The sequence below is a fragment of the Antedon bifida genome, chromosome 8 (assembly GCF_963402885.1).
Source record: "Antedon bifida chromosome 8, ecAntBifi1.1, whole genome shotgun sequence".
NCBI lineage: Eukaryota > Metazoa > Echinodermata > Crinoidea > Comatulida > Antedonidae > Antedon > Antedon bifida.
Genome location: NC_136233.1, coordinates 17,927,035 through 17,950,774, shown reverse-complemented (window position 1 = coordinate 17,950,774; position 23,740 = coordinate 17,927,035). Strand labels below are relative to the sequence as shown.

The following is a 23,740-nucleotide window of genomic DNA, read 5'->3' as shown; positions in this document are numbered from 1 at the left end:
AAAGATAATACAAATGTCGGTCCGTATAATGTTTACAATCCATTCTTCTGTATTGAATGCCAATATTTTAGGTTTATCATAGTGTCCTCTATTGTTTGATGTAGTATTATAGCGCCCTCTATTGTTTCATAAAACCTCCCGATATTTTATTTTTCCAAGTTGGGAGGTCTGCAATATAATAGTTTATTGAGAGTGTATGATACTCAACATAAAAGTTGACATAATTGCATAGGTTAAAGATTAAACGAAATGTAGTTACTGCAGTTACTGCAGTACAATAATTTAAACCTTAAACCAATGTGAATATTAATTATTAACACTACTTCCCTATTCAAAATCTGTGTAATTACAATTTTCATAGAAAGTTATCTGTTATTGTCTGTGTTTACAATTACATTTTTAATTTAGGTTGTTGAAAGTGTCACTTATATGTATATAAGAGTTCTTAGTTTCTGTTATGTAATTTCTTATTTATTAATAGCATATATCCAATAACATTGCCATAGATCTATTATTGTATTTCATTATTTTTGCTTCTTTTCTATATTATAATTACATAATTCAAATACAAAATGCACAAAAATGTCAACCTTTTTAAATTGTGCTTATTAAATATTACATTAAACATTTATAGACACTAATATACAATTAATAAGAATTATATTCTTCCTGTACATGCCAATGTTTTTTTTTTCTTAAACTTTGACCTGGGAGAGTTGAATGAATACATAAGTAGAGGTACAGTGTGGCTATACAGGAAAAATAATGACAGAAAAAAACATCATAACAGCTGGTATACAAAGTCAATACTGTCACATTAAAAAATTATTTTTTTTTCTTTCCTCCAAGTGTAATCATACAATGATTGTTCTGTGTACTTTGATACAAATGGATTAGTTTCAGTTTTTGTTTACAATATATATAAGGAAGTAAATGATATAATTAATGCTGTACATTCATTACCTTCAGTCACACATTATTTTGACATTGGATATACTATGATCAACATATACTGTATATTCTAACAATTTGTATACCAAAATGAAGAGAATTCGACGAGTAGCCGGTACCAACATGCGGACATTATTTTCCAGAACGAGGCGTGTTCTTGGACATATTTCAGGCTTGGCACTTCCGTGGAACGAAGTATGGAGTGTTATTTATCGGATGATCATTAGGATCTTTAGGCTTGCCACCGGAACACAGGTGGACTTTTTTTTTCTCTCAAATATTTGAGATTGTGAATTTAGATCCCTATTTAATTGTTTTTGTTTCATTATTTGATGTTTCCTTTTGTTTCTTATAGTATTACAAATTCTTATAATCTTACTTAAGTTAAAATCTAGTTATGATGGCGTCCTGTATATAGTAGAACCCATATTAGGTAAGACCTTTGTGACCCTATAAAGTGTCCCCTTAATAGGGGTGTCCCCCGAATAGTAATTAACTGTATGTTAAAACATTGTTTTGCCACACATTCATTTCATGGAGTGTCTTCTTAATAGGGATTACCCCTGAATATAGGTGTCCCAAAGGAGGCATTTTATTGTATAGTATTTTATAGGATAGCAGTTATAATGCTGTAACATATCTAGTCTCAACAGCAAGAAATGTAGACTAATCTATAAATGACTACAGAAATGCACCCAACTGTTTTATATTATATATAGGAAATCGTGGCTGATTTTTAATCTGAAATATTGTGTTCATGATCTAAATGAGGAAGTATAGTACAAAAACCATTGTTCTATTCTTTTCTGCTTGTGTTTAATGTTCTAAATTATTGAAGTATGTTCTGTTTCTGGATAGCCCCTTGCAGGTTTTTGCTTTTTAAGTTTCCACTGCTTTTAATATTTTTCATAAAAATGTTACCAAAATATATTTTTACTAATAACTATATGAGGCCACTGTCAAATATTGCTTGTATCCTTAAGCTCTGTCTGCACTATCAAACTAGTTTGACAAAAGAAGTGTGGTAAGGTAAAGATACTTTACTCTCATTACCTCGTCCTTCAGATAGGATACAAAGCAAAGAAGAATAGACAATTTTGTATCCATTATCTCCAAGTTTGCAAACCTAATATAAATTGCTGTTGTTTCCACTTAAACCGAGGATGATTATTAATAGATTTATCATATTAAAATGAATTTTTCTTCTCTTTGTTTAGTCTGACCAGGTAGAGAAGGTACCCACCCTCAGAAAATCTCCAGTGTCACGTAATTCAACAGCTTCTGGTGGAAAGTTCATGGATGATGATAATTTTGATGTTACAAAAACTGATGAACAACCACCAGTGAAGACGACACAGGCTCCAGTTAAGGTAAGCAATTTTTTAATGAATTTCATTCCCTACAATTTGTGACCATTTGTAAAAAGCATATATATTACTTTAAAAACATTAAACCAGGTCATTCCTTGTCTGAAATGTATGTTTTATGGTAAATTATGATCAAAAGAGAGAAACAATGCACTACCTAAGTAGCTCGCGGGTGAATTTCCTCTCGTGGATGGTCATCAGGCCTAGTCTAGCTAGGCTTAGTTTTGTAGGCCTAGCTGGTAAACATCGGTAACATACGAACATCATACGCTAGCTATATGCCTAGCCTGACATTGCATAGTTGCTGCATTAATTGTCTTTCTACAGAAGAAAAACGAAAATATCAATCTGCTCGCAATGCATGTTGGGATTTTTTTCACATTTTTAATCGTTTAAAGACAAAAAAGTTATCTTAATAGGACCATGTATTTATTTTTACATTATATGTATAGTTTGTGACCTTAAATTAGATCTAAAAAATGTAGGGAATGAGACTTTAACATGAAAATTGTCAGTATATGGACATTTCATTTGGTATTTTTTTTCATATGTGTTAACAATTTAAAAATTGTTCTACATTACATTTAGAAAAATTTGTTTTTCCCAAGTACATCAACATTGAAAAACAGGTTGATTGTCCTTTAATTTTCATGACCAAGCAACAACTCATTCTATGCATGCTCTGAAACGACGTTATTGCAAAATATAAAATATAAACTGATTTTTCCATTTAATAATAAGAACTTTTATCAAAAGTAATACAATTAAAAAAAAATTCCATCAAGGTTTAATGATTAAAAATATGTTGTTTTTCATCAAATTGCTTGTTGACAAACAGTAGGAAACCATTGTATGTAAATTTCTGTATTTTGAAATTGTTTAAATGCTGGCTTCAAAATTAAACCAACTATGTTAATTAAAATAATATTATGACCCAGATTACGAAATAGGCAGGTCATTTGAATTTGCTAAATCCTAGAAAAGGATCAGTGATTCTGACGTAAATGCTAAACTCCATTTGTACACAAGTTAGTGTCAAGGTGAAAATGTAATCAAAGATATCCAGTGTTTTGTTGGTTGTCAACAATAGGATGACAAAGGGACATTGTGAGAGATTTGTTTGTACCAAGTGAAAACAAAGATCCTGCCTATTATATAGAGTGCACATGATTTTTATTCATATAATCATGATTACACGTAATATTAACTAGGTTAAAATGGTAGTAAAAGATTTGCTGTACACCATGTGTTTCCAAAAGTCTGTGGCATTTTGTGTAGTGAAAACAAAGATCCTGCCGATTATGTGGAGTGCACATGATTGTCATTCATATTATGATTACAACGTATAATAAATAAACTATGTTAAAATACTAGTAAAAAATTTGCTGTAAATCATTTATTTCCAAATGTCTAATGGCTGAATGTTTAAGGACATAACCCCAAGTTTTGGAAATTGCAATGCAAAAGATAGGATATTAGGTTAGGTTCAACACTTGTTTTTACAATTTTTAGACCCTTACTGCACCCTTTCACTCCCCCTTATTTTAAAATTCACCATCCACCATTGGTTTTATCTACATAGTGCTGGTATTCTGATCTCAATGCTAGAAAGAGTGAGATAAACTGTACTACTAATACTAACAAACACTGATGCGAAGTCCTGTGAATTTTTTTATAATGTATTTCCTATATTGAATAAGTAATTATAATATTTTAACTTTTATATTTTGCTTAGATATTTAAAATTTCCATTTTTCCAAAAAAAAAAAATGAGTCGTGTAGAAAGTACATAATTTTATTGTTGTAAAATCCATCTGTACATGTGATCAGTGATTTGAGACAATACGTCAACTTTCGATTCTACCATGATGTCTCAATTTAAACACGTCATTTGTCATGCATTCTAAACGTTATTTTGCATCCGTAACGTCAGTCAACAATTGCATTCCTGTTTCTGTATTACTAAAAGGAGATGATGTATTTTTGAGACTGCAATAAGGAAACAATTCACTGCTAATATTAGAAGCTCAAAAAAATGAAAATTGAAAATGAAACTTCGTAAAAGTAAAACATCTGAAATACCCATTTAATATAAGAACTGAATGTTTTAAAAATGGCCTGAAATTGATAGAGTTATACTGTATATTATTGAAAGGACTATAATTGTTTTACAAACTGAATAATTACTTATTTACAAGAAATAAAGCAAACTTGTTTTGGTTACATTTTTTAGCCAGATGTCATTAACCACAATAGCATACCTGAGCAGCATTAGCAACCAAATTAAGTGGTTTAGTTATGTTGTGATTTTCACTTAATCTCTAGGATAAGAATCATAAGATCATGTCTAAAAATGGATTTATTGTTTTAATCAGTTTATATTATATATTATATTTGTTATCATTTACCTTAAGGATTATTTGACTACAGTTACTGCAATAATGCATGGTCTTGGTTTCAATGTAATAATCTGAGGTACGACTACCAAAACATTTTAATGGTCGTATTCAGTATAACAACATTAAAAGAATCAAAATTACATAATTATGATCATTATTCTAGTATTTTGTACATTGAAAAGTCATGTATTTTGCCTTCTATTTTCTGTGTTTAGTGCACCCATATTAAGGAGACTTTCCCTGTGAAATGTACAAAAATATATATATTTTAAACACTAAAGCCAACCGATATTCAGGGATACCCCCATTCAGGGGATACCCCTATTAAGAGGACACCACTGTGTTGTATAATTGATATGGAGAATAACATTTGTATTTATAAATTAAAATGTTTATGAATTGCTTCATATGATAATGATACAGTACATATTTTCCCCTCTTTATTACAAAAAAACATTAGTTGATTTTAATATTTTTGTATTCTTTCATTTTCCTTATTCAAGATCCCACCACATACTGTATATACTTTATGTAATGTTCTATTTTAAGGCTATTGTTTTGCATACTAATACTTGACATTGTACTTTTTATTCAGTATTAGTTTAAAGTATTACAGCGGCCTGACCCAGATATTGACATCCTTAACCTTCAGCCACCAATCAGATTGGATAGAAGGTTAATGTTCTGATTGGCTGGCAGAAAGCATATAAGGACAGAAATTAAAATACAAAATCATTACAGTAACTTTAATAAAACACACCAGATAAAAGAAATATATTTACTATCGTATTTTCTTTTAGTAAAGTAAAGAAATAATTTTTTCTTTTAGGAAGACAAGCCTCGCAGGACAAAAAGGAGTATTCGACCAAAGTCGCAGTTCATTCCACAAGATAAACCAGGTAGTTGTTTTATCTGTTTAGCATGTTATTGTTTGTTTGAATATTTTTATAATGTAATTTTAATTCTGTTAATTTGATTAATGTTTTGTCTCAAAGCACAGAAAATAGTATCCTTATATTTCTAAAATCAAATTAAAGTATTTAATTTTGGGACTTTGTATTAGTTGTAGGTAAATTCGTTTGTTTGGTTTTCCCACCAACTCTATATAAGGAAATTATAATATTAATTTGATATATTTCAGATATGGGTGGTGTTGAACCAATTACAGAAGCAGAAATCGATATTCCACCATTGGTGCAATCAGTTATACCACCAAAACCAGCTACACAGATAAAAACTATAAATGACATCGGAACTGGTGGAGAGATAACTCCGCTAGCATCAATAACAAAGGATAGACCAAGGAGGCCTAAGCGCACCAGACCAACTCGTCCCACGGTCCAACCACCATCTGAACCTATCCAGGAAGACTCGCAAGCTTTTAAAATCCAAACTGTTGATGCGTTTTATACTCCAACCGTCGTACCGGAGGAACACCGCAATGAAGTGACGAAGCAGAAGAAAGAAAGTAAAGAAGAAAAGGGTGAACATAAGAAGAAGCAAGAGTCTAAGCCGTATGTTGTATTCATCTTCTTCTGTTTATATTCAACCATTATGAATTATGGGATAGGTGGGGTGGGATGTGGTTTTTGTGGTGTTTTGGCAACTTAATTAATTCATTTTAACATACATTATTAATAATCTATATAAAGTAGAACCTCCTTCGAGACAAAGAAATGTCTTTTGTCGAATGTCCCCTGAATAGAGGTTGACCAAAGTGTTAAAACATACATTACCACTTTATTTCACATAAACCCTTAATAGGCTTGTTGCAATAGAGGGATTCTACTGTACCTACAGTATATTTATTTTTATCTAATTCTAAAATTCAATTTTTTTTTTATTTTAGGAAAAAACCATTTTTCAATATTTTTTCCCGAAAGCGAGACAAAAGTCCAAATCCAAAGAAAAAAGAAGGTAAGGTATTATTTTTATTACAATTTCAACATTTAATATATTGATAATGAACAACTGTTATGTATTCTTTCACAAGTTTCTGATAGAACTTTTGCCATATTATACAAAAATAGTTAATGTTTTGAGAGGCCTTATTGAATAGACCGGTCCATCTGACAATTCATGAAAATATTCTCTCTATTCCATGAATACAAATAGTTTATTTGTTTGACAAAACTGTTCTAAAGTAAACTTGGAGTCAATTAAAAAGTCACTGATTCTATCTTGCATCAAAGCACAAAAGCGCTCGAAATTAGGCCAGCGGAGTAGAGCAATAAATTCACTAAATGTTGGTTTTCGAATGCACAGCAGAATGTGTTTGTGTAGTTAGATTGATGAATCTTTGCATAATTGGGTCATAGTCATAGACTTAGCCCAATATCCAAATAATCAATCAATTTCATGAGTGGAGTGGCCAAACCAGGTTTAATTCACCAAGCCTCTTATCTTTTCATTACATTTTTGTATTTTTATACATTGTACTGAACAAATTCTAGTTATTTTCGTGTTTCATTTATGGTATTTTGTATTGACTATTTTGCATGACATTGTATCTACAGAGAATGATGTAAATGAGATTGAATGGCAATATGATGTAACTAGTCTGGTTTCTTTACCATTTAAACACGCTATTGTTTTCTAAAAAAAATCATTCATTTGCTGCGAGTTTACAGCGATTTAAAAAAAAAATCTATGTAGAAAAAATGCAGAATAAAACCTGAAGAAGTAGCTGCTATATTTCATGTAAGATGAATGTCTTCAACAACAACGTGGAAGATTTAATACTGTGTGGATATTTAGAGACAATTTTGGTGGCAGCAAGCATTTTTGACCAAACGAGTATTCCAGTATGTGCTACATGATGAGCCTGAAATCTAAAGTTTCATTTGAAATTATAAATATTGATGAAGTTTGGCACAATATCTGTTTCTTTGCAACACAGTTGGAGAAGATGCTTCAAACCACAAGAGGAGCAGAGATTATTTCTGAAGCCAAACCTGCTGTGATAGAAGGTTGATGCTGGAGCATAGAAAGCTTAACATTTACTTACAGTATGTTTGTATATTATGTACCAAAGGATGAACTGCTGTATACTTGATGGTTAAAGATATTTCAGAAACAATTCAACAACTAGGCCTACTGTATTTCCAAAGCACATCAGCAAGTTTAACAACATAGGATTTTAACTGCTTCCCTCATAGAGCGATGTCATAGAGAGATGTCAAAGTTCAAATGATGATTAACATAAGATGAATCCATTTAGATATATTGGTAAACAAGTTGGCCTGTTTTCCTTGGAAGATTACATAGTTGCAAATTGGATATAAAAACTAAAAAACTGAAAATGAACAACATTACTCTCTGAACTAACCAATTGACTGTTAATAACAAAGATTAACATTTTATATAAAACTATGTTATCCAACACTATCATACTGGTCTACTAATACTATTTCCACTGGAAAAAGACAAACTTTAGCAAATATATTTGAAACATTTTATAAGCACAATATTATTGTTTTAGTTAGTTTTAGCTTAATTATTATTAGTCTAAACTATTAAATGGTTATTACAGATATTCTGATTAATAATGAGGCTATTCATAGGTACATTGTACCTTAACATTCATGAAGTGTGCTGCAACTTCTTTATTCGTGCAATTCCAAATTCTGAAATTTGTTTTAGGAGATAATAAATAAAATAGTTATTTATTAACCTGTATAAATTATAGAAATGTATAATAAAATATAGTTTTTTACAATGCTATTTGTTTCATGTTTCCATTTATTGGTTGTGATACATTTTTATAATTGAGGTGTGGCATACCACTTGGGCTGGGTTTATCGCATTTGTAGCATGTGGTGTATCATGTCGCATATCATGTGGTATATTACATGACTTATTATGTGGCATATAGCATAGCTTATGTGGTGTATCATGTATATCACATGGATTATGTAATGTATCATGTAGCATATCATTTGACAAACCAATATTATATCCAAGTAGTATCTGTGATATACAGTATTATTTTGGGGTTTTCTGATGAGCTCCATTGGATGACATGCTTGCGTATTTATTTATTTTATTTCCAAACCCAGCCAACAACAAAAGAAATTCACCAATAACAGTACGAGTCTTAGCTCAGACTTGTACCATTATTTGCCTTGTGGTGAAAATAATTGTCTAACTCGCAATGAATAATTTATAATTCTTATCCTTTGATTGGATTTGTCCCTAAAAATATACAAAACTTTTAAAAATGTTTCCCCACATTTCTGAGAATCCTTGAGGATGCCAGAACTTGTGCATTTCTTATTTCTCAGTTACTCTCTTAAATGCAAACCTTAAGTAGAGACAGAGATAAAGCACAGCAGTATAAATAGTCTTTCATGATTCATGGTGCATCAATGGATTAACATTACCTTAAAGAAAATTAAATCAATAGCAGGCACATTTAAGCATTTTAATATGACTGAAATTTCAGAGATCTTTGAGACATACATTGTAGACTTACATTGTTAGCCTAAAATGTGAAAAATGTTATTGACTTTACTGTCTTCACACTGATGGAGTATGGTGTATTTGCATACAAAGCTAATAGCAACTTCAGAGAACCAGTTTGTTAAGACACGCGAAATGTTTCGTCCTTAGTAACGCTTCTTAGCATCATAGAAAAGATTTTGATTACGTCAGAGTCTTTAGCTAAAACAAAGAATAACATTTTATATTAACTTTATTGGGTATGTTACCCAATGCTATCATACTGATCTACTATTTCCACTGGAAAAAGACAAGCTTTAGCAAATATATTTGAAACATTTTATAAGCACAATATTATTGCTTTAGTTAGTTTTAGAACTCTACATTCGATTTATTTTCATACACAATACACTGACTGTACAGACATAAAATGTGTTTCGAATGTGTGAACCGGGTCATAGATCTAGATAGTTTTATATATCAATAATAGTATAAAAATGGTATGTCAAAATCATGAACTATTGAACTGTATGACCTTGATGTGACCTTGAAATTTTATGGGAACATTTTGTTTTCTATTTACTTTCAGATCCAAAAGACAAAAAGTCAAAACAAGACGATAAGAAAAAGAGAAAGGGATCAAAAGATATCCAGCCTGCTCCTGCTCCTGTTGAAGAAAAACCAGCTCCACCTCCTGCTGAAACAAAGCCTCCAGCTTCTCCAGCCCCAGTTCCATCATCCCCACCCCCTGCAGAAGATACTCCATCCCCAGTTCATGCAGTTGAGAAAAAACCCATGAAACCACCTACTGGAGGTATGGGCTTTGGAATGATGTTGGGACAAGCTGATCTCGATAAACATTTGAGCAAGGTACGAGTGTTATCCCTGACATCTACAAAATAATAATTTACATTGCACATTGAATGTTTATAAAGTAGCAAACCATGCAAATAAAATAAGCAACCCATGCCAGACAAGAACATTTTTCGAATAAATTTGCAGATTAAAAAGTAAAAAAAAAAAAATGGATATATACATTAGCGATCCAGTAACTCCCAAATGTAATAACAAAAAACAATTAGAGTAGGTATATATCCAAATAAAAACTATTTAATATCTAAGATGTATCTGTGTTTTGCAGAGAAAGTCTAGTTCATCAATACTTAATGCAAAAGATGAAACTGACAAGGCAGTAAAGAAAGAGGACAAGCCAAAGGTAGACAAGGTTAAAGAAGAAGTAGTTGATAAACCTGCAGACAAGGACAAGACAGATGTGGTTGTTGCTGAAAAACACAATAAAGAAACAGCAAAAGATGAAGTTAGTAAGGAGAAAGAACCTGAACAAGTTGAACCGAAAGACAATAGTGACAACATTTTTGATGTAAATGCAGAAGAGAACAATTCTGTAAACAAAGTTGAAGAAGTCTCTACAAAAGATGAACATAAGATTGTAGAGACGACAGATGAAACAGAGTCTAAAATTGTGGATGATGTAATATCTGTACAGGACAATAATGTGGAAACGAAAGAAGTAAAAGATAAGGAAGTGAAGGATGTGATTGAAAAATCTAGTGATGTTATTGGAAAAGAAGAAAATAGTATAGATTCAACACCAAGATCACCCATAAATAAAGTAAATTTGGAAGAAAATTTATTATCTGAATCCAATGATGATGAAAAGCCATCACTGATGGAAGAGAGCATTGTAAATACATCTGAACATGATGTTGAATCACCAAAAGAATTAGTAGATAATAAAGACAATACTAAACATGTGCAAAATATAGAAGATAACGATACAACAGAAGAGGATGTAAAAGAGGAAATAAAAGAAGAGGAAATAAAAGTAGATGAAATAAAAAAAGAGGAAATAAAAGAAGAGATAAAAGAAAAAATTGAGAAAGTAGAAGAGGACAGTCCTAAACAAGTTACAACAGAAGTATCCAAGGAGACGGATGATGTTAAGGAAGTAGTTAATGACACTGATGGTGCTAAAAAGGAAATCAAAGAAACTTTACCAGATGTAAATGGAACTAATAACACATCTTTGCCAGATATTGAAATAGCAAAGCCATTGTCGCCTAAGCCTAAACTTTTGTCTCCAAAGCCAGTCTCACCTCCTGGTCCACGACCAAGGAAGTCTCTTGACTTAAAAATCAATGATGATACTACACACAATGAGCTTCCATCACCTACGAAACAAAAGAGCCCAGCAAAACCCACTCCAACACCAAGACCAAAATCTACCCAGCCTGCTAATCGTCCTGGACCACCACCTATTACCAAACCTAGGCCTGCATCAATTTCGAAGCCACCACCATCAATAAAGCCAAGGCCAAGTAGGATTTTTGCTCCATTATTTATTTCAGTCAATTATTTTAAATCTTTACTTGAAACATACTGTATCAATTTACTGTGTAATACTATTTTACTTGTCACTTGTTTTTTTTACATATTTTTCGTTTTTATAATAGAACAAATCATTTTCTTTTAGAAAAACCTGGTGGTAGCTTACATGCAGTAACCGAACCATCAAATGCTGAAACAAATGGAACTTCAAATGGGGTTAGTTCACCAGAGGTATCTGGCAAACCTCAAGGTAATTGACAATGTATTATTTTTCATTCTATATAGCACAGCTACAAAACTGATAATAGATAGGTAACATTATATATATATGTATAATAACTTCTGTATTTCAAAATCTATTTAAAGATAGAAAATGAGAAAGTTAAAAACAAATTAATTTAAAAAATAACGAAGGAGATGTCACTAAGGCAAAATCCTGAGATGTGTTTCACTACCTTTACGAAAAAAATAACACACTAAACATTAACAAAGAAGAATGGGTCATTTAAACGAAGGATAAACCATGGAAAAGTTACTTCCCTGGATAAACTGTGGAAGCTGACATTATGGAATATAACTATTCCATGTGTCTACTTACATACGATTGATCACCTGATTTTCGATACTATATCTAGATTTCTCCAGTATCATAGGAAAATTCCGTCATCAAATACCACACGTGTTTCAATTGTTTTTAACCCATTTTTATTATTTTAGTAAAATCTCGACCAAAATCTATAGAGACGTCGCCGTCTAAGGCATCACCTGAAGTAGCTGACAAGAACCTCAGTCCCAAATAGAAGAAAATACAAATAGCATACTATAAGATTGTAGTCTATACTCAGGTCTGAAATTACAAAGCTTTTCTAATGCTGTTGCTGTCATTCTTCTGCAACAGTGTATGAAACAGTGGAATAGTGATCCCATAGAGCCAAACGGTTTTTGTAGAATGTTAAAACAGTTTCACTTCATCTTCCGGCCTGTTCAGTGTTTGTGATTTGTTATGAACAGTGGAAAAAATGAATCCACCGTGCCTACTTTGTATTTGGTGCAATGATCCCATTGCAGCTAAAAAACGAAGCTATATTGATGTTGGGTGCAGGTGAAGCATCGGAGCCAAAATGAGAAATAGATCAAAGAAGGAAGAAAGCAAGGGTACAGTAAAACTGGCATTGATTTCAACAGGACGACTACCATCAGCGGACGGCCGCAATTAGCAAGTAGAGCGGCGTCTTGGACGTCTGTAGTTGATGAAGCAGTTTATACAAAAATTGATGGTAGCTGGTTCCATAATTTCCTCCATATTCTTCCACTATATTCTTTCCATTTCAAACGGCTTACTCGAATGTAAACATTTATTGGTTTCAATTCGGCTGTAGCCTGTGCATACCTGTCACGACACTTACCTAGAGTAAGCCTTTCATTGCTATTTCATCATCAATATGACATACCAAGGTGGTCCAAAGAACTGAACACATTCTATTACTACTATAAGTTGAATATATTGTTTTTTATCGACCTATAAAAACATAAAATAAAACATAATATTTTTTTCGTAGAAATGGCGTGTCATACTTATACTTAATTTATAATTAATTACCTAAATCTAGTAATAAGTCGGGCAGTTCGATTTTTTTTAATAGTTTATATTAAAACAAGTAGAAAATGAATATGACCAATAATAAGAATAATATTTTTTTTTCATTTCATGAACATGAAATAAGAATAATATTAATAACTAATAATAATTTTAATAACAATATGTAATTAGAATTCTCATTAATCCATACCAATCTACTTTTAGATCAATTCAATATACATTTTAAATGTGACATGTATAACCATGTTACTGTCTACTGTATCCTATTTCTAGAATAGTTTTCCTAATTATTTTAGTGAAACGAAATCTAGAAGCGACCTACCTGACCATTCTTTTGAAATTGAGTATGGCGCAACGACACGAAAACAGTACACACCGCCCTTGACAAGGTTTTCAAATTATTTTATTTAAACGAAATCTATAAACGACGTGACCATATATGAGGAATTGAGTAAAAATGGCTTACCGGTATCATGTTCCCTAATTTTAAGCTTCTATTATTTACTACGCATGTACATTTTAAAATCAAGCTACTAAATTTAACAAACAAATAATCAATTATTCGTAAATTCATGCATTGCTTATTATTAATATTTTGTTTTGCGTATATACGGGTTCGTATGGCAGTGTGTGAAATAATTGTTAATAAATAGTTTGAGGGTAAAGTCGATTTTTTGGTTTAAATATTGACTGCGGTAAAAATATCATTGAAATTACCATTATGTAGCTGAAATAAACTGGTCCAATTTGATACCTTGACCAAATTGAAACATACATTTATGCTGAAATACTCAAAATTAATTTAATTAAGCTGTTATCTTCGTATTTTAAATTTTTAAATTTATGAAATCAATTAAAAGTATCAAATTATAAAATGTTTCAAAAAAGGTGAATGTCCATCCTTTCAACATATTCCATTAATATACTCTTTTTCAATCAAAAAGAAGAAGAAAAAATTAACACTAAATTATCAATGGCACCAGACATAAAGGTTAGTATTATGTTCCTGTTTGTGACCACCAATGATTGATCCACCCATTAAGCTCTGTCTACACTATCAATCTTGTTTGGAAAAAAAGCGTGATGTGCCTAAATATGGTAGTGATGTGATCATATGGCCAATTTTGTTTTGTCACATAAAGCTTGCTATAGCGCATGTTGTAAAATTCGACCACCTTTTTTAGGACCATTCTCCTCAACATTATTTCAATATTAAATCCAAACCACCATTTGAAAGGATTAAAATCAATATATTGTGAAGTATTGCATATACTATGCATCGCTATACTTTTAATTATTGTTGAATTACCGGACCATTTTGTATATTGGGTATACCTTTACGAAAACAAAAATATATGTATATTTTTCTGAGGCGTTTAAACCTGCGAATCTATGACTATGTAAATGATAATTTAACTTTAGAATATAATGTACTGAAATCTTAAAAGCGCGAATACCAGAAACATAACGTTATTGTTAGAATATTGTTTTATATTTAAAACAAGTTTAGAGGCAAATGTTATTGTACAGATAAACAATACAATAACACCAGTGAGAAATGTAAAAAAAAAAAAATCACCAGATAAAGGCGCTATATAAATGATTTATATAGCGGTTTGCCCTCGAATAATTATAACCAAAACATACAACCTTTTCGTTTACTCATTTGTAGCTTACTTGCCACTTACTATCAATGTTATACCACGTTGTGTAGTTTTTAAGAATTTTGATTCTAAACTGGTATCTATAAATAAAAATATATTACATTGAAGGACGAATAGAACAATTTTGTTTGAAATGCAGTTGTAAATAGTGTTTACATAAACAAAAATATACAGATACATTTGACTTGATTTATTAGTAGCATGATGCCTTAGTTTTTCTATATAATTTTATATACTGTATTACTTTTATAAAGGTATATGTGTAATAAGGTTTAACATGTTTTTTTATGTTAATTTGGTGCGATGATACAATTAAGTTAGTTCATATATATTCTTTCTGTTTTAAAACAATTGGAAGCAACACTGAGGCAACTCAATTGCGCTCATCGTCGACATATTTGCGCTAATGTTCGTTCAGCTCATGTCGACCAGTTAGATTGAGTTCCGTGTCGCCCTTAGCCCACCTTCATGTTTGAAGTTTTGTATGGTGGAAAAACATAGTAATTTTTTTTAAGGAAGTTTACCAAAAGATGGTTTAAGTAAAAAAACAGAAACGACGTCGAAATGTTTTCAACTTTACCTATATTTCCGTATACAGACTGTTTTTTGTTTTGTTTCTACGTTGTGTCGTAGTGTTACTCCCTCCCCCTATATCTAAGAACTACAGTAGGCCTATAATGTATCTAGCCTGATATTTTAAAACAGAAAATTATCTTTTATAAATGATTGTGATCATTGCCTTTTCATTAAATGAAGTTTGCTTATTCAAACAATGTATATAATTTATGGTGATGAATTATTAATTATAACATAAAACTTGTATGTTTTTATAAACGATGTTTCTATGGTTTTGATTCAAGAATAATAATAATAATAACGTTGTAAGAATAGGTGTTTCCGTTTAAAGACCAATTTACACAGACGAACGGTAACGGTAAGCGGAAAACCGCGTAGCTTGTCCCACGTACAACCTGTATCTATGATGAGTGGAAACCGGCCGTCCGCTCCGCGTTGTGTGTAAAAGGTCATAAGGATCATTACATAGATTCTATATTATTACCGTTATCGCTCGTCTGTGTAAATTGGTCTTTGGGCTACGTTCAAACTGAGTCCGGTGGCCGGATAATTAATCGTGGGAAATGTATAGTGTTAAAACTGTCACGAACATCCCGGAATTCTATCATTTCAATCTATGAAACATCTCCCAGTAGACCTATCTGATTTTTAGTTTTAAGTTATTAAACGAATTGTACATAAGTATAATATTATAATTGTTTATCTAGTAATAATAATATAAACTAGCGGATCGCTACAGTGATTTAGTTACATTTTTGATGTATTTTCTATACTATGATATTGCAATATTATATGAAAAATATTAGTTGAAATAAAACAACTTTTATTTGCTAATTATAAGTTGTTTTTTATTTGTTATTCTTGATATTGCGAAATCATTCTGTTTCCAAATAAAACAAAATCGGGCGAATAGCATGCCTAACAAACGGTAGAAAAACACTCAAGTCATCTTTGTGCTGTCTAATCAATTACATTGTTGCATATGGAATGTAGTTAATTTATTTAAACAAGCAACGCATCTTAAGAAAAAGTTGTGGCGCTCATTCGATAACTTTTGATACTATGCAAATTGTAACATGTGCAACAGTTGCCTGCCGTTTCAACATTCTGTTCTGCATGCCTCATTCATTTTGAAGTCGGATAGTCGCCTGGAAGCAAAAAGGGCACATGGTCTAGTGATTGGAAAAAGCAAACAGAATGTATTTAAGTGTCTTACTTTTGTTGTGTTCGTCGTGTATGTTTACATTAGCTGTTTTTAACGATATTGAGATTGGTAATTCAGATGTTAACGGTGTACCTCTAAGTATTATAAGAAGTCCCTTTTTCGCGGCAAGGACTCAGTCTTCCTCTCCGAATTATGAACCTCTATCCGAATCTACGAAAACTGCGATTGTAGAAGAGCAAAACAATGGAAGAAGAAATGTATCGCCTGTCTCATCGAACATGAACCTTGTGGTATGTTGAAAGAAAAGTTTAAAATATAGCCACTGTATATATTTATATTATATATCATTAGTCGTTCGCTATTCAATATTCAACGGGCGTAATAGAGTTTGCTAAGGTAGAGTGAGACGCAGTATAAATGAATATCTCACTGCCTGACGAATCTATTCCTACTCTAAATTATATACTAGTCCTTATTATTCTGTTAGAATCCGTTGTAGTTATGCTTCTATCGCGGTTACACTGCTTCCTCACCACGAAACCCATACGTGTCTTGTAATTACGTTATTGGACTAATTTTTCTTACTTAAAAAAATGTTAGGTGTGGGATGACGAACTATTCAACGCAGCACATAATTCAACAGCCAGTTGCAGATATCCTAGCAGTTCATCCAGCGAGTTTGACGTAAATCAATACGTTGTTAACTTCGAAGGAATAACTCATTTGGCGTCATTCAGTTTACCGTCGTCAATAAGTAGTTGGTTTTATTTGGGTGAATATTATGATTACGCCACAAGAACATGTGCTGCAGATGTTTCTTCAAATCATTGCTTTGTTTATAAGCTGGTATGTTTCCGTTATAGTTTTGGACCCCTTTCCTTTACAGAATTCATACGCCTATGGTGCAATTGTATTGTAATTGTACTATGATCTAAACATTTCTTAGTACGTTTTTTCTAGCTTGCGTGGGCCGAAATGACCAAGATTGGATGTGCCCAGACGTACTGTCCGAATCTTTATGATGTGAAATCCAATATGACAAGAACTGATGTTTGGTATTTTAAATGTAATTACGAAAATGTGTAAGTATTCTGCACAATTAAAATAGTGTATCTTGTCGTCTTAAATTGCGTATGCTTCTTGCGCGCGTAGTATTCCGAATGGTACCCTTTGTTTCTATTCTGTATGTATGCCTACAGTAGAACTTTTTTGTTGATTACAGAGGAACTTATCACACGGACGTCGATGCCTTCTTAGCGGGAGCTCCGTGTACGGCATGTGCTTCTGGATCTGGATGGTGTGACCAAGGACTATGTGGTGAGTTCAACATGTCAAGTATAGTCCTACCGTAGCGCTTATGTGTGTGCATTATCGTGTCGTAAAGTATTGATGATTTCTTGTTAGATACGTCTTTCCGGCCGGGCCATATCGGAAGAAAATTGTCCTTTATGGCCACCGCTCATAACGAAATCCTCCTCCAAGAAAATGTTAATCAACTTAACTAAACAATATTAAAACTAATTGGACAAATTGTGGATGAACTAAGTAATTTGATCTGGATATACACATTTTTAAATATTTCGTGTACTACATATTGAAGAACTTAATGTCCATATGAGTCATAGGCTTGCATGCAGTATAGTAAACTATCCAGTTAATCTTATGGTTATCTCTTTTTGTAGACGAGTCCTGCACAAGCACGAATGATAGTTGCACGTGTGAATGGGTCTCAACGTGCAATTCACACGGTACACTTGACCAAGACACTTGTCGCTGTATATGCGAAGATGGTTGGAGTGGACACAACTGTGAAGACAGGCCACGTATGTTACGATCTGTCTACAATATAAAACTATTTTGACAAAAAAAGTGTGATGTGCTCAAATATGGTAGTGATATACCCAAATATGGTAGTGATGACATCATCATGTTCATAATATATGGGCGCATCACATTTTTTTATCACGTAAAGTTTGATAGTGTAGAAAGAACGTTATGTCTTGTTGCAATCAACTTGAGTCTCGAATGTATAGGAACAATAAACACCACCTGCGCTGTTCTTTCCCCTGAATACAACCTATCTCCAACTAAACACTATAAATACCCCCTTTTCAAATAGGTTGTTTTAACGCTTTCAAGCCAGCTGTTTGACCGAATGATTATTGCTTGATTATAATATTTCAAATGATTATCCTATCGATTTAATTGTATCATTGTTGGGTTATCAATCAATGTAGCCTAAATTTTGCAATTTCAACGAAACAACTTTACAGACAATCAATTAATGTTAGTACCGCTTGTCGTTTTATAGAAACAACAATCGGAGTAATTACCACAGAACTCGCACCCAACGTAGATGATGAAACCTCAAACAACTCTTCAGTGGCGACGTACAATCGTACAAACATTGGTAAATAACAAACAAATTTTGGTACGTAAAGATGCTTAAGCTAGCCTGATTATAATCTGTATCTATACTGAGCGGAAACCGCCCGTCCGCTCCGTGTAAATGGTCATAAGGAATAACATAAATGCCTATTTTTTTCTTACGTTCCCGCATGGAGCTATCTAAATTTATAGCTCCATGTTTACCGCTCGCCTGTGTAAATTGGCCTTTAAGCTTATGCTTCTTAGACACATCTGGCTCATGTGCAAATAACCTAGTACATCTTTGGAAACGAGTAGGGGGTTATCACTGTGTACTAGTATACACACAGCCGCTGTCGCTCAAAGACACTTATCATAACTCATCAAGAGGGTACCTTGATTGTCAGCATACGCTGTTTAAAATTAAATAAGGTGAAATAAACATTTTAAAATATATATTTTCCAGCAGAAAGTCGTATATTGAATAATCAATGTACTATTTACATAATAGAAGAATAGTATAGTAATTTAACATTTTAAGGTACTGTACATGTATGCATACTTGTACTATTTTCCCACAGAAATTCGTATATTGAATAACCCATGCGCTACAAACAATGGGGGTTGTGATCAGGTTTGTAAAGTTAAAGGTGTGTCGAATCGTATAGTGTGTTCTTGCTGGCCTGGTTATAAGCGTGATGAAAGCTTCATTTATTATGTTGTGTGTGGTAAGTGCCAATAGGTATTATAATTATTATTTTATATTATAATATTATTTATTTTTAAAATATGAAATGAAAGTAATGAAATCCAATCTAATATAGAAAATGCTTACTTAATTGAATAAACACGTTTAAAGATTCCGTGGTACTGCATAAAATTATTATTATCGTTATGTGTCCTATAATATGTTAAGTAATTTTTTTTATTCATATTCAGTAAAAAGCGCACCATGTGCTTATGTTGAATGCGAGCATGTGTGTACAGATATAGGACCAAGTGAGCACGAATGTAGCTGTAATGCGAGTTACATCTTGTTCTATGATCAGCGCAGTTGTGTACTCGACGGTAAGTAGAACTATACGCGCATTTGTATAGCAAGTAAATATATGTTTTGTAATGAACACTAAATGTCATTTTTTTCTCGTCTGGAAGTAGTGAACTACATACAAAATTCCACCACACAACGTAATGCATAGAATAATACTACACGCCCGTGTATGCACTTTGATACTCAATAAGGCAACATTTAGAGGGTTGGGTTCAGTTATATTTTGAAGTAAGGTTGATTATTTATGCGTATGAGAACGTACATTAACGTTCGGTGCCTGTGGTATTATTATGTATAATATTGTGTGGCGTGTATTCAGTAATGCAAATCTATTCTAACGAAGCGAACGTTCCACTGAGCTCTGAGTAATTTTCCGAATCTGTCACAAAAAGTACCTATAGTGATCCGAGTAGCCCTATAGTACTATGCACTGACAAATAATTCAATCGAGCAATCGTGACTGTACGTATTCGTATTTACAACATTAATTTTACAACACACAATGATCTTGTTTTCACTTATAAAATGTTAATGTATTTCTATGTTTTGTTTTAAGTGTGTTCGTTTGGAACATATTGTAGTATGAACGGCCTTCTGGACGAAGATAACTGCACTTGTCATTGTTTCTCTGGCTACACCGGAGAGCTTTGCAATAGTATGTATTAATCTTTAATTACGTAATTTTTGTCTGAAACCCGAAACTGCAAAGTAAGCGAGTAATAGGTTTAGTGACACACAGCATGATAACTATACGTGGTTCTTGCATTTCACTTTCGACCAATCAACTTGCACATTCGAGATAAACATACAACGAGTGCATTAACGGTGGATGCTCTATGTGAAGGCCTATGCACCCTGAAGACGATAAGTCATCTATTTGCGTCTGATCTAGGTAGATGAATAGACCTGATAATTTAATTGAATTCAAAGTGTTAGAATCATAATTATTTTTGGATGGCGAGGCGGATAAATTGCAGTCAAATAAAGTGTAGAGCTTGTATTCATTTACACAGCAAATTGCCTACATGTATTATGTATATGTATTTAAGTTTAAGAGTCTTGGTACAAGTATCCTATCGGTCTACTGGTTTTAATGTGTTTCTTTACAATGTATTTAGTTGCGTGTGATGTTGACGACACAGAATGCTGGAAGGATTATGAACCCAGTCCTGTCATTTACTATGATGAAAACGTTTGCCCTGTATTCCGTGTTTCGATAGGTAAGAAATATCTATTTCTATCTAAATATCTACTTTTTCCATCTATAATCATTCGCTGGTTTAGTATATAACGCAAATGACGGCCTGGTATTCTCAATGAGGATGGCAAGTATCTAAGTCTTTTAAAATATTGATTCAAGTGAATTACTTTGTGTTGGTGAATACGCCACTCCGACTGAATGTGAAATTTTAATTATTGTAAAATCTGTGAAATTTTGAAAAGTTATACTTTCAATATTGTATATTTTTCAAGGTTGCGATCAAGAATTTAATTGTGAAAATGGCGGTTATCTTGAGAAGGAAAGTGGGTTTGAAGAGGTGTCCGGTATGTGCCGTTGTTATTGTCCATTCCCATGGAGCGGTTCGTCTTGTGAAGGTATGACTTTAAGTTGCGTTCCAATTTGACCAATCACAAATGACGGATCATTTTGAACTGTGTGATTGGCCAAATTTTCTTCCTTTGCGCATATGTTCCTTTGATGTGACTTATCAAAAATACTTTCGTACATTCAGCGTAACTTTCATATCCTCAAGCGAATTCCCTCTTCTGTATCTAGATGAATTCCATGATAAGTGCCTCACATGTAATTAATTGATCATACCAGCAATGTTATATGTGACACCATTAAAATGGTTAACGGGTCAAATGTGACGCAGATATACCAAGAACTTGATCACGTGAATCGTTGAATGTTTTACCTACACCAATTCCTCTTATTTCAGACTGCAATCTAACATGTGACCATGGTACTATGGATTATGGAAACTGTACTTGCTCATGTTATGATGGTTATAATGGACCACAATGCTCCAGTAAGTCAACCAACAAGCCATACTCCCATAACTGACAATCAAGTTCAAGTTCAATAACATTTATTTAAGATGGTCACAATATATAACAAACAATATTACAATAAACAATAATAAACAATTAATATAAGACCATCTCAGGGATCAAAATTAGAAGTAAAACTTGTCTCACATTGACCAAGACCTCTAATATTAAAGAAAACGTTTGCTAGGATTTTAACGCATATTTACCATTATCAATATTAAGCTAATCTGTTTATTGTTAATCAATATTAAGCTAATCTGTTTATTGTTATAGGGATACGGTAGTTATAGTTTTGCAGTGTTTTTAAACCTTCTTGTACGTACATAGTTGGTTGTTAAGAATTTACTGATAACATATTTGCATCCTCATCCATCTTTAATGAATATTAATGAGACTGAAACTGCACTAAAACATTGCATGTACTGTTACTATTTTTATTTCAGCACGTTGTAGACAAACATCTCTATTGTGTACACGACACACACAGAGAAAATGCAGTAATAACTTAATCCGTAGACTCTGTCCTGTCATGTGCGGTGACTGTGGTATGCTGTTAAATTGTGTTTATTTAAATTCAAACGTCTGTAGGGTAGTATAAAAATGGCTGGCGCGGGGAGTATGTTTCGTACACCTTGTAGATATCTAAAGTAACACGAAGTGGAATTATAATTTGTCTAAAATGATGGCTCAAAGAAATTAGTTTGATATCAAATAGAACATTCGAGACGAAGTAATACGCCAATAGGGGTGTCCCATGAATAGTAGTTCTATGAATAGTTGTTCTATTTTAATATTATTATTTATATTTATATTTATTTTTAGTTCATGTACCGTACATCACTACATCAGAACCTGAACTAACAGAACCTGGACTGACAACAGATGGTTGTGAAAGTGTGAAATACAGAAACAGAGCCCGACCGTAATACAAATAATTTGAAGTAGGCTTATATGATGGTTCTAAGCTAAGCAACACAGGCAACCAAGTGAAGACAGAAGAATGAGAGCTTCAACTATGGCAACGTTGTCAAATAACCACCTGATGCAATGTTAACTACTAGGCAAGATGGAGTATACCTTATGAGAGAAGCATAAACAATTATATAATATACTACATATATAATAATTACATAATATAAAACTTTGTATAGGCCTACAAGAAAACAATTTGAATATATTAAACGTACGTGTATATAATAGTTTATATTTAAAATATTTTTATAATAAAGTATTTATTTACCTTAAATTGTTATTCCGTAAAACATTGTTATATTTTGCAAAAGTAAGAAAAAAAATGGAGAAAAAAAAATTGTAGGTAAGGACGGTATTATGAGTATTTACTAGATTGAGATTATAAGCAATGCCACATGTTGTACAATGCGTTCAAGTAAAGTATGTTAGACTATTTTGTTCTGTAGTATGTTGATTTGTGAGTATTATTTGATACAATATACTAATCTTTGTGAAATCATTTCATCCGTTAATAGCTGGACATTCTGTATTCGGTTTGCATTACCAAACATAGACAAACCAAATCTTTTTGAGGGGTTGCATGATTCCCCAACAATATCTTGCCTATTACCAGTATTTATGCCTATACTATCTCAATTTTTTTGCTAGTCTCATCTTCGCGTACTCAGTGGTGTAACGGCTATGAGCGCTCACTTGCTAACCCCAGGGGCCCATGAGCTTATGGGGGCCCCCGAGCAGTACCCAGGCATAGAAATATGTCGAAAAAGGCTAAAAACACACGGGA

General features: G+C 32.5%; 2 protein-coding genes across 4 annotated transcripts in view; both read left to right on the top strand.

The window, feature by feature from the left end:
- Positions 1-16,186, top strand: part of LOC144850554 (F-actin-uncapping protein LRRC16A-like) — a 45,493-nt gene extending 29,307 nt beyond the window's left edge. For all 3 annotated transcript variants that reach the window (XM_078707846.1, XM_078707845.1, XM_078707847.1), the window contains 8 exons: positions 2,169-2,321; positions 5,547-5,616; positions 5,859-6,231; positions 6,567-6,634; positions 9,747-10,027; positions 10,299-11,496; positions 11,652-11,756; positions 12,224-16,186. In XM_078707846.1, the coding sequence (XP_078563972.1) occupies positions 2,169-2,321; positions 5,547-5,616; positions 5,859-6,231; positions 6,567-6,634; positions 9,747-10,027; positions 10,299-11,496; positions 11,652-11,756; positions 12,224-12,306 (2,331 nt within the window). In that variant the 3' untranslated portion in view covers positions 12,307-16,186. The remainder of the gene's footprint in view (positions 1-2,168; positions 2,322-5,546; positions 5,617-5,858; positions 6,232-6,566; positions 6,635-9,746; positions 10,028-10,298; positions 11,497-11,651; positions 11,757-12,223) is intronic.
- Positions 16,187-16,395: 209 nt separating this feature from the next.
- LOC144850519 (uncharacterized) lies at positions 16,396-23,401 on the top strand. The gene is made up of 14 exons (XM_078707805.1): positions 16,396-16,801; positions 17,112-17,357; positions 17,472-17,593; positions 17,734-17,828; positions 18,194-18,334; positions 18,823-18,921; positions 19,460-19,606; positions 19,818-19,946; positions 20,486-20,584; positions 21,048-21,149; positions 21,403-21,525; positions 21,873-21,962; positions 22,428-22,529; positions 22,807-23,401. The coding sequence occupies exons 1-14, from the start codon at positions 16,544-16,546 to the stop codon at positions 22,908-22,910; spliced, it is 1,857 nt and encodes a 618-aa protein (XP_078563931.1). The 5' UTR covers positions 16,396-16,543; the 3' UTR covers positions 22,911-23,401.
- The last annotated feature ends 339 nt before the right edge of the window (positions 23,402-23,740 follow it).

Coding starts and splice junctions, on each gene's coding strand:
- LOC144850519 (XM_078707805.1), top strand. CDS start 16,544: ATGTATTTAAGTGTCTTACTTTTGTTGTGTTCGTCGTGTATGTTTACA. Junction 18,335..18,822: donor CAACTGTGAAGACAGGCCAC/GTATGTTACGAT, acceptor GTCGTTTTATAG/AAACAACAATCGGAGTAATT. Junction 19,607..19,817: donor CATTTATTATGTTGTGTGTG/GTAAGTGCCAAT, acceptor ATTCATATTCAG/TAAAAAGCGCACCATGTGCT.